Source organism: Schistosoma mansoni, chromosome 3 (assembly GCF_000237925.1).
Source record: "Schistosoma mansoni strain Puerto Rico chromosome 3, complete genome".
In the NCBI taxonomy this organism is placed as follows: domain Eukaryota; kingdom Metazoa; phylum Platyhelminthes; class Trematoda; order Strigeidida; family Schistosomatidae; genus Schistosoma; species Schistosoma mansoni.
Window position 1 is genome coordinate 21,081,949 of NC_031497.1, and position 12,773 is coordinate 21,094,721.

The 12,773-nt window shown below is 31.5% G+C and overlaps 1 protein-coding gene across 1 annotated transcript in view; it reads left to right on the forward strand.

Annotated features, from left to right (window-relative positions):
• Smp_134810 (putative suppressor of actin (sac)) overlaps positions 1 to 12,327 on the forward strand; it is a gene marked incomplete at both ends in the record, with an annotated part of 44,423 nt that extends 32,096 nt beyond the window's left edge. Inside the window, 2 exons of the mRNA XM_018799611.1 lie at positions 702 to 825; positions 12,299 to 12,327. Coding sequence (XP_018651382.1) covers positions 702 to 825; positions 12,299 to 12,327 — 153 coding nt within the window. The remainder of the gene's footprint in view (positions 1 to 701; positions 826 to 12,298) is intronic.
• Positions 12,328 to 12,773: the final 446 nt, after the last annotated feature.

A 12,773-nucleotide genomic window follows, 5' to 3' on the forward strand; every position in this document is an offset into this window, starting at 1 on the left:
AGTGAGATAGTCTGTAATTTGTGCTTAAATACATTCGATTGTCCCCACTCGTGTTTTGTTCACTACACTTCTACGATTTTTTTTTCATTACAATCACTCGAAATATAATTAAATTATTCAACTAATTAATATTTCCTTCTCTGGTTTTGAATGACAAAAACATGATAAGACTTTCATCATAAAATTAATTCATTTCTACTTCAACAACTTCACACTAATTGTTTAAAATTACAAAGAGTAATATTATGGTGTGTGCTACTTATATTGACAGATATAAGTAGTATGTAGCACTAATCGGAAGGAGAATGCCTGCTAGCATAAGATTGAATTGAAGAGATAAGAAAGGGAAACAGAGAGAAATGATAATAACAACAGACTTGAATTCAATCATGCATATTGTCAGCCACTGCGATGTCTCTGATTGTACATTTTTGTAACTTGTACCGGGAAATGTTCTAAGTATTTTACAAACGCGCCTGAATAGGTTATGCAATTGATGAACATAATGATGTGTTAAAACCAATAAAAACAGTTGACTTGTTGAAATATCTAGATGGCAGGAATAAGTTGACTTAATAAATATTCAAGCCGCCAACTTGGCCTCTATTTAATGTGTCATACAAAATTTTCATTTTTTTCTTTAATTTCACAGTTTAATAATAATAGTAATTTTCATTATTATTGTTTGAAATTTTGTACAGATTTTGCATACAAACATCAGTGAATTTCCACATACAGTTGTATTTCTCCAATGTCGTGGATCTGTGCCACTTTACTGGAGTCAAACAAGCTTAGTGTACAATCCACCTATACTTTTAGAAAAATGTAGGTTCCCCTTTTCGTTTTAATTCGTCCTACTATTCTAACTAATGTTTTATCATGTCTGTGATCAGTTGAATTATCTCGAAGCTAACGCTTGAGCAAATCATCTCTAATTTCCGACGTAAACCACACTATTTTACTACGATTGTGTATACTACTCATAAGTAGTATAAATGTTTAAATGAAATTTGTTCATTAACCCCAATGTTGTTATTTTCCCTTGATTATTATTACAAGTTATACATATTTGCATAATATGATTTTTTTTCATCATGAAATAATCTGCCCCGATGTTGTTTCAGTCAATCGGTAAAATCTCTTATTAACTATGTGTAAATGATGCTGACATAAAAATAATGATAAACACTCAAAATGATTTTTTATAAGATGAATTGAAGCAAAAAATAGAGTGAATTTCAAACTTTATAAACCAGTTAGTTTCTATTCTGTTTTGATAGGGTGATAATCTTAATCATTTCATTATCATTCTGGACATCTATATGGGGTAGGCACTGGATATGTTACTCGGAACGAAAATTAAACCTCAACAATTAAACTCATACACCATTGGGTCTTACACAAGGTATAACTTCCCGGTTTCGAACTGCAATATCAGGGTTAGAGATGAGTGTACTGGGTATAAACGGCTATCCTGTCCTTCTAGGTTCTCACTAGTTTTTTTGATGGAGTTTTGTTCTCTGAGTGGGATTGTTTGGTCATGGAGCTTTCATCGTCCTTATGAATGACATCATCAGCACAAACTTCAGGTAGAAGTAAAGTGTTCAAATTTCTCCATATGTGGTTCACATCTTGTCCTGTACACCTCGATGTTGACCTTAACTCTGTTATTGTTTACTTCTTTGTTTTGCTTGCATCTCAACAACAAGAACCCACCAACAATGAGGTGTACAGGACAAAATGTGAACCACATGTAGAGTAATTCGAACACTTCACTTCTACCCGACAATGAAAGGTCCACGACCAAACTATCCAGCTCAGAGAACAAAACTCCATCAAAATCATCCACCTGAGCTACAAATCTTCTCCATCATCTCACTACTTGTTTCGTTTGTGATCTCAATAAAATCCGACAATCCCTACAATCATTATACTAATAATCCATTTAACTCCGAAAACACAACACCATAAAAAAGCATCCACCAGAACTACAAATCTTCCGCATCAGTTTTAAAAATTGATGAACATTGACTAACTTTTTGGATAGTTCTATTCCAGTATGATTATCTCTACAAAACTTTATACAGTTTAATATTATATATATATATATATACATTAGTGTTTATGAATAATTTCGCTTGTCTGTTGTTGTTTCCGTTTTGGAATAAACTTCAAATAATCAATCAAATCATATTGGAAACCAATTATTTCTCTTTTATAAAAGGAATCCCTACGAACAATTTATACTCAATACTAAACAAATCAATTTATTTTTTTTTATTTTTTTTTATCTTCGTTTCATTTTATTCCACCTTTTCTTTTTCTTTATTGTCCAACATTTTTAATCTACTTTTTTGTTTTTTTCAATTTTATTTGATAATCTAAAATAAAATGTGATAAATAAAGCAGAAACTTTATTTAATTTAAATAAAAATATCTATCTTTAAACTTCCTTTATAAATAGTTTATATTTTGAACAAAGGGGGGGGGATTATATCTTACTATTTTTTTTAATAAAACTATTGGATAATTTTAATAATTATGAACTGAAATTGTTATTATTATTATTATTACTATTATTATTATTATTATTATTATTATTAGTAGTAGTAGTAGTAGTGATAGTAGTGTAGTGAACAAAACGCGAGTGTGGACAATCGAATGTATTTAGGCAAAAATTACAAACTATCTCACTAAATTCTGGTAATCATACAGTCAACAGTTAATTTGCAAATTAACAACCAATTGTCTCAATCTTCACTGTTCCTTCTGTAAATATCAATCCATCTTCTTTAATTCCATTGTTTTAAGCATTTTTCTACCAATCACGCTTCATTTCAGTTCTTTCCTTATCGGTCTTCTGCCAAAATACATTCTATGTCTAACCATCACCATATACTACTTATTTTGGTATAAGTAGACCACACTACAGTAGTAGTAGTAGATTATGTCTCACTATTTAAAAAACTATTGGATAGCTTCAATAATTATGAACTGGAATTATTATTATTATTATTATTATTAGTTTTTACGGATGTTTTCATCAATTAACTTTTGTTTTGAAGATTTAAGCTTTGGACGTACAGTTTTGTCATTTTTTTCATTTTAATCACTTGTTTTACTAAATTGTTTTTTTTTAAATTAATGGTCATCCATCTTGTTAACATGGAATTGTTTTTAATAGTTGTTATGTGAAAAATACAAATACTCTTTCTATCATAAAGAAAACAAGTGACAAAACTACAACGTCATAAGTATTTCAGAGTGACAAATATCAAATTTTTACTTAGTAACCTATATTAAAGAAATAAATAATATAAATTCACTTAGTATTGTTTGTTTGAATCTTCCCATTGATGTTAAGGGCTGCAACTGGTCAGTCTCTTATTGGCATATGTGCATACTGTGCGTATTGCATCGATATAGCCACATATGCTATTTAGAGACTAACCAGTTGCAGTCCTAACACATCGATGGGAAGATTCAAACAAACAATGCTAAATAAATTTAAACTTCACCCCATCGCACAAGCAAGTGGCTGTCAGAACTCAGTAGCTGAGTGGATAGCGCAATAGTGTTTGAAGCGAAGGGTACTGGGTTCGAGTCCCAGAGTGAACATCAACTCTGCAATGCAGGTACATCCAGTTGACGCTCCCCAAACAGGACGAAACGCGCATCCTGGATTCCACTGCCAGCCACTATCCATCTTTGGTTACAAATAAATAATATATTTGTAATATACTAATGAGTAGAAAAAAAAATTAGATTTTCTGACGTTTCGTGACTCAGTGTAAGCCACTTCTTCAGAGAATTAACGGTTTATTCGTTAGGAATTGTACAGTTTGGTCTTATTATTATTATTATATTTCTTATAAAAATTAATTCTACTTAATTATTAACACTCTTTATAATCTAATATACATTACATAATCAACGATACATCAATATTTGTTCGCTGTCTATATACTTATTAAACTCTTTAAATGTTTATCAAATATGGACAGATAGATATCCCACATAAAGATAATTAATCCATGGAATTTTGTCACTAGCTCATAATAATCGTAATAATGTTTCCTTACGATATAGTCAACCTGTATTCTATCATTATTTCTAGTAGAGATAAATATATATTAAGTAAATTCAACTGTCACTGAAAAATTCCCATTATATTAAAACACAATTATATGAAGGAAGAATATTCTTTTCAATCATTTCTCATCAGGTTCTGCAATTATCACATCCACATTAATAATCCATAAAAGAAGATTGGCCAAGTTGAAGGTAAAGTACATCATTTGAGAAACTGTAATATGTGAATCAAGGAGTGTGTGTGATATAAAATAAAATTGAATCGTTAATGTTGGACCTGACTTATATGAAGTAGTAACTTCAATCAGTTTATACGTGAAATAAAGTCGTAAGATAAATTATCAGAATATATATAGTTGACATGGGGGTGAGAGATAGAAAAATGGGATTACAAATCAGAAATTACGTAATATGTAGTATAATATGAATTAAGTCAGATATAGTAGATAGGGGTGGATACTGAATAAATTCATCTAAAAGGTTAGCAAGTGTGATAATAATAATAATAATAATGACTGGTAAAATGTGCGGATAAAATAAGTTTAGGATATAAAAATGAACATAAATCAAATTAATGTCACCATATTATAAAATTGATTATTAACAAGTTAACCCTGAAGTTGGCCAGGGTAAAGGGAGCGGCTTGACATATTTCTTTTGGATACAAAGCTCTGGCTTTTTGATCCGAATAGCAATTGTCTCAGCCGTCTGCAGTATTCTCAGTCTGACGGAATTAGGTAGACTGCTGGTAACACAATATGTTCTTGGCAAATTCAACCGTTGCTAAAAACTACTGTTAATAATCATCTTAATTTTTGTCTATTCTTCTGTTAATGTAATAGAGTTGTGTTCACAGTATCGGTTAAAATTTTATTAACGAAGACATATTTATACAGAATACTTGTTTTTTAAAGTTAATCAAGCACATCTCACCTATATATATAATATTTGAGAAACTTGTTGACATCTTGTGAAGATAAGGTGCCAGTGAATTTGTAGCGTTTCGATTTTTCAATGTTTAATATATACATATTCATAGTTGGAATCATGAGTCAATTGAAGCTAGACCACCATGGAAAACCTGGAAACACTGGTGGTCTAGCTTCAATTGACTCATAATTTCAACTATGAAAATACTGAAATATCCACAAAAACCCCTTCTGATCTTCAATATATATGCCGTATCAAGCATTTCTGAGCATTTTTTCCATCAATTTGATGAGTGAGTGCTTCATAAATAACATAATTTTCACTGAGTGTTTTATTTAAACCTCTAATGATTGCTCCATTTGTCTTTTTTTCATCTGGCAAGTTGGGATGCTTTACAATGATCTAATCATAAAAGACATATATACATAGTTGTAGACAATCAAAATAAAGCCTCCATGAAAATTCATGCTCTTATATATCGCACTGATTTACTGGGTGAATTGAATAATGTTCGATTGTATTAAACAGTGAAATAAACATTGTCAATATGACATCCTCCAGTAGACTCTGTTATGATAATGTTTTCTTTTTATCTCTTGTTTTAGTTTTTGCTATGTTTAATTCGATTGTTTTAGTCGAAATAATTTATGTTATGATCGTTTGCTACTTTTTCTTTATAGTCTTTCTTCAAAATACTCACTTCTAGCTTCCCTTTTCCTTCATCTCTCTCTCTCTATTTTTTTTTTTTGTCTATCTAACTAACTAGCTGATAGTTACTTGTATATTTCCCCTTTTTATTTTGAGAAGAGAAAAGTACTTCTCATCAATTGTTTATCAGCTGATTATGTTGAAAATTTTAAAGTGTATATCAATATAGATGTACATAACATATTGGTAAATGATTCTATTCTACATAAATAGTCTAATTCATTGAACCACTATTCATGTTGCTTTTGACTTATTTTCTGGTTATGAAGGTTTTAGAGAAAAGATTTTTTTTTAAAAAACAAAAACGCAAATTGAATTAGTTTGATAAGTTGTGTAATGTTGCCTTGGAAAAATCTTTCTTTCCCACTCCTCGAATGCATTCAGAATTTCGATTAGAATCGTGTTTCTCTGAGTATAGGAAAGTCCCCTGACTGGCGATTGTATATGTATATAGATATAAGTGTATTCGTCGATCATTTTAGATAAGTATATATACAGGAAATGTATAAAATTCTATGACAAAAAAAAATACTTTCTGTGTACATTTTCATTCCTATTTACTGACATAATTAGCTCATTGAATGTTTATGTAAGTTAGAAAGAGCTTTCTTTCTTTTTCTTTTCCTATCTGAAACGATTAAATTTCATTGTATTTTCTCGTTGACATTGTTATCATTATCGACAAAATCCTCAGTCTAATTATAAATACACTTTTCTGTAAATTTTCTATCAAATTCTTTTAGAGTAAGATCTATGACAGATTTCTAAAGTGATTTATTTCGCTTTTTTTAAAGTGTTTTCTTTTTATTGAGATAGAACAAGCATAAAATGTTGTATTCTGTGAAATGTAATATTGATTGTAAATTAAAACTCATTAATAGATAGCCCCCAAATGCCCTGGTACGCCCGAGAGTGGGGAAGGCCCGTCCTCTCTCTCGAAATGCTTTCACATGGCCACGCGTATGTATCCTCCACCAGAGAAGTCCTACTCACTGCCTTCTCGTTGGACGGGGTGTTGTTTACGAAATTCAGAGGACGAAAAGCGAATGTCTGGCACTTTAACCGGGTTGGTGGATACGGTGAGTTCACCTAGGGGAGTTGGAAAACCCTGATTCTAAACCAATGGTGCACATGGGTTCCAGTATCCTGAGGGGACAAATGGCGTATATACCAGTCGTCGGTCACTGGCTTCCATGGGACTGTATCTCCTGAAGTTTCTCCACTGCCTTGTTGATCAGACCTTTAGATCAAAGGCTCTGGATGTGGCCCTCACACAATTAAATTAAATGACATATTTTTTTGTATGGTGCATATTTATCTAGTTCCTCCTTGTACCAATAAATAAATAAATAGACACTAATAAATAAATTCAGATTGTTGACTTAATTGTAGCAATCTCTTTTTTTAACAGTGTTATCTTTTCAACTTATCCAAATTTAACGAATTCACGTGCTGTTTCACACGATTTTCTCCACTGACAGATCATTGAATAATAAGCATTGTAATATTGTCGAATTGTTATAAGTAATCGAATTCAGTCAGTTGTTTTGACCATTAATTTATGTCTCATAAGATTCTGGAACTGTGTAGGCGATTGATAATATTATCCTTGCGTTAGCTGGTGTGAGGTTAAAACTCTGAATAGGAAGGAGGTTGAAATAACACAAGTTCTTTCATGATTATAGATATGGATTTCTAATGAATGCTAACCAACAAGAAACTTAGACTTAATTTCTTTCTGTTGGTGAATTCCAGTCGCTTCTTTACTTCACAACTTGATGTATAAATACTCTTCTAAAAATTGATTTTTTTTTCACATCTCACAATGAAGATGAGTGTACAGAAAGCTTAAATTGAAGTTAAAAGTAATATAATGCGAAAACTAAAAAAATCCTGATGTTTAACGTTTACTAAGCGAAGAAAAGAAAACCAGCATGACCATTCCATTATTTGTCACTTATTAATTTCCATGAAATACAATTGAAATGTCCTCAATTAATTTAACCACCAAAATGTCCTAATCTGTTTGTTTTATTCAGATTTTTTTACTGTTAAATAAAATCAAAACAAAAAAATCTTGCAGTGCAATTCATCTCATAATATAATAACCTTTTGGACAGTTTTTGTGCACTTACGTATTTCTTTACTACTATAAATACACAGTTGGGTGGGGGGGGTTAAATAATTTTTTGTTGTTGTTACTATGATAGCTGAGATTCATTCATATTTTTTTACAGTTTTGGATTAAAATAATTGATTATAATATATTGTTGTTACTTTTTTATATTGAGCTGAATGTATTTGAATGAAAGTTCTACTCAATGCCTTTTGGGTTCATAAAAGGGAGGTCGACAGGAAGATCTTCAACCGTGAAATCATGGAGCCTTGTGCAACATAATTGATTTGTTCAATTTTATTTACTTTATAAATAATAGAGAAAAAGAAGACGACAGAAGCAAAGTGGTGAATAGATTACACTTAGACACAAAAAGTGAATGGATAGGTACTAAATATAAGGGCATTAACATTGGATCGCAGTAATGAATCTGCATTGTTTGTCCTATAAAACGTGCAGTGTTCAGTGAATAATTATCAATGTTTCTTAAATTTAAAAACATACTACACACTTCTTTATACTATGCAAACTAACTTTCATGTATTGGCAACATATACTGATCTGGTTGTCGTGATTGTATCTTCTCTAAATAAATCCCATATCATTTGACATCTCACATTTGTGTAACGGACGCCAAAATCGCCTAATTTTATACAAGTTCACTTTATCGTTGACTGATTTAAAATTCTGGTTTGAAACTCGGTATCATTTCAATATTGGGTGATCCAAACCATTACAAAATAAATTAAAACTCGTAGTGGTTGAATAAGTGAGTGGCTATCTAGACTCTATAACCAAGTGAATAACGTGTTGGCATTTGAAGTGAAAGGTAATGGTCTCGAATCCTTGATTGAAAATAAACTTTGGAACCCAGGCATACCCATCTGACAAGTTCCAACTATGATGAGATGCTCGTTCTAGATTGCACTACTAACCACATTCCATGTGTTCTATATGATCACATTTATAAAGTTATTCAACCCATATATTAGTTTATTGACAAAAAAGAACACAGTTGAGTCATCAACAGGATTTGGACATTTGAAAATATTTTTATTAGTTTCTCTGGTATTTTTAATGATATTTTAGTGTTCAGTATTATGTCAAGCCCACATGGGTTATTCTAGCATCCGAATGTATCAGCTTGTTCATTCTTCTTGAGTCACATTTGACTTTGCCGATTACTCGCTAATTAACCTCGACTGTTTTCATTTAAGTGTATATGTATTTCTTACCCTATTCATCACATTTCCGTAGCTTATTTTTATCTGGTTATAGAAATCGAATCACGCTCCACGAAATCGAGTTGGCTCACTCAGATTCTCCGCTTCGCTTCACTTTCGTGCTTTTCATTTTGAATGTCTGTCTGGATAAACGAGTGCTTGAAATAACTTCATCCAACACGACCCATATTTGACTTCTTATTACTGTCGTCACATAAAGAAGGTTAGTCTAGGTGTAATATACAGAGTTAAATAATAGATTTATATTCATAGAATATTTATATACGTCTATCGAAATTCGAGTCAGGTCAACGGTTTACAAAAACATAACAATTATTTCGTTTGTGTGTATCTATCTCAGCTATAAATTCTCGTCATCAACTCAATATGATGGTCAACACAATTTGACGTTACACTGAAAAACTAATAAAACTTAGGAAGCAATGGACAGTTGTTATATTGTAGCTTAAGATTCATCAACACCTGGCTATGATTCAAAGGTTGATGTTACTTTATGCTGTCCATCGCCTCTATCTAATTATACAAAATTTCTGCAGTTCTATTCAACATGAGAAAAGGAACTGTATAAGTACGAAAGTCACAAGGCTACCATGATATAAATTTCTAGAATAATCTACAAACAGGAATTATGGACTAATTTATCATACAATGACAGAAAGATTACCTCGTTATATCATGAACTGATTGGATTTGGAAATTGGAATCATTCTTGCAATCTAACCTAATTGTTTAAAGCTTATCCATTGCGAAATCTAAAACTCTAAGTCGTGATCTCAAAGAGAACACTAGTAAGGCTGTTTTTAAAATAAAGCATGAGAGATAACTAGTGTTGTTCAGTATTTCGCTAACCAGTTCTTTAACTAGAAATCATCAGTTTGTACCGAAAATCCCCATCGATACCAAAAGAATCAATCTCAATTTTTTTTCAAAAAAAAAAACTTATAAATCAGATCTTTTTCCCTTGGAAGTTGGTTTCAACAAGAGATTGAGACATGATTTTTACTCGATCTTATTATTATGCAAAATATACTTGTTGTTAAATTATATTCATAAACATAGACTGATATATTAGTCTCCTTTAAGAAAAAAAAATTCCTTTCTCTAAATGTCTATTACTTATATACTTTGGTTATAGACACGTATATCCGTGATTGAAATGATTAGACAATATGGATATTATTCTTACTGATCTTTCTCCTTAAACAGAACAGTCTATAAGAACTGATAGTTTATGTATGTACTTGTATAATAATAATAATAATAATAATAATAATAATACTTTCACTATATGGTAAATACATCAATTTATTTGCATGTAGAATAAAAGAAACAATCTTATCTTCTTAGGTTTTTTTTGTGTTTTTCCTTCCACCTATCTTTGTTTATTTTTCCTATACAGTTTTTCATTGTGTTTCTTTCCTTTCGAGCAAAAAAAAGAAAAAAGAAAAAAAAGAGGAAACCTTAAAAATCTTTATCACTCTCAATATGAAAAAAAACGCATAGAAACATAAGATGAGCTTAATTTAATCCATTGCCAACAAACAAACAAAAAATAGGAAAATTTGTATATGCAATTTAATCACTAACAGCTGAGTAATATTCACATGCAATTTTTGTAAATGATACATTCCTCCCATTATTATTACAAAAAAAGAGGATAAATTAACCAATTTCATGTCAATTACATAATAAAAAACCAAGATTATTTATATGTATAGTTATGTAGTTTATATATATAGAGAGAGTGATTGAATTGAATGTAATATAATATTGTTCTTATTGAACTTTTATTACTATTCTGGTCCTAGGATATTTCCTTGAAAAAGCTTGAACCAGATTACCAGGCGAAATAATGTATTTACTTCAAATTCATTCGGTGAAATTTTACAAATATATTATTATCAGAAGGGGTTTTTTTGTGGAGATTTTAGTAATTTTATAGAGTTGAGATCATGAGTCAAATGAAGCTAGACAACCAGGGAAATCCTGGAAGCACTGCTTGACGGCCGTTTCGTCCTACTGTGCGACTCTTCAGCAGTGCTCGCTAGTGACTGGCTCCATGAGGTATTTCCTGAAGTTCTAATGAGAAGCAGTATCCAGTGGAGTTCAAACGGGTCTGTTGAGAGATATCAACTTATTGATGACATTGGTGAATGGTTGCTCAATTTCGTGGATTGGATGCCGGGTCAGTGGTCTATCGGTTAAGTGCTCTGCCGCAAGAATGGTAGGTCCTGTGATCAAATCTCGCGAAGTGGAATCGTGGATGCGCACTGTTGAGGAGTCCCAAAATAGGACGAAACGGCGTCAAGGCAGTCCTTCCAGGTTTTCCCTGGGTTGGGCTGCCTTTCAATTTTTGCCTTCATAATCTCACTATATAAAATATATTATTCAAATTTTAATGTCTTACATCAACTTGGCACCCAAATATTGTGAAACTATTCGCTCTAATTTAGACGAAAGTTCTTATATATTCTGGTCAACATTATTCAGTATTTAATTTAAATGAAAATGAGCCTTGTTTGCAATTATTTGATATTTAATATTAATAGTGTATATGTTTTGTGAAAAAAAAATATATACTGATATGGATAATTCTCAATTACGGCCATCTTGAAGCTAGTCACCAGTGAACACATGATTATTATCAGAATGGGGATTTGTGAGGATTGAAGTGTGTTTGAAGTTGTTTTCATTAGTCGATCTAAGCTGGACCTCCGTTAAATCGATTGAAGTTAGACATTAACACTGTTGGATGCCCGCTCAATGTTCTCGAGATTAAGCGTTCGTGCGAGAGACTGGAAGTCTAAAGATCGAGTCCCGCTTGCGAGATCGTGGATAAGCACCATTGAAGAGTCCTGTACTAGGACAAAACGGCTGTCCATTGCTTCCAGGTTCTCAATAGTGGTCTAGCTTAGATCGAATCATGGATTCAACTTTAAACATACCTCAATCTCCACAAATCCCCATTCTGATAATTTCTCAATTACACATTATTGATGACAGGTAACTGAGGCTATTTGAAATTTTTTCTGAAAGATTAATTATATTTACCATAAACTATTATTTTATTGGACAGGGTATGATGGTTAAACCTTATATCTAGTCATTCAATAATCATGCCGTTACTTAATTTCGTAAATTTAAATTTCTATTGTTTATCCAAGATGCTTTTTTTTAGTATGTTAATTTTTTTTGTCCCACTTTCAAGGGCATTCTAGACGTACATATACTTGGTAACTTGTTATCTTCAATAAACCTGAACGAAATTGTTCTCCTAGACTGACCGTTGTAAAATAAATTACGTCTTTTTCTATATTCATTATTCAAAGGCCTAAAAGAAAAAATAATAGAATAAACATTAAGATTATAGATACACCTACTTCTGACTGCTCACTAGCACAAAACTACGTTCAGGGTATCCCGCTGACTACTTCCACTCAACTAACATTAAGATAAAGTCCACGCCATGTAGAAATACTTAGACCAGGGGTCATATTGCAACCTAATTGGTATAAATCAATCAACACTGAACAATAGGAACAACATTATACGAATTACAAACCAGGGATTGTTCAATGTATATATCTTATTCATTACTCTATCTTCATTTATCTGTATTGATTGATATTGAATCGAAATGATTATCCATAAAAACCTTTACGCATTCTTCAGCAATATCTCAG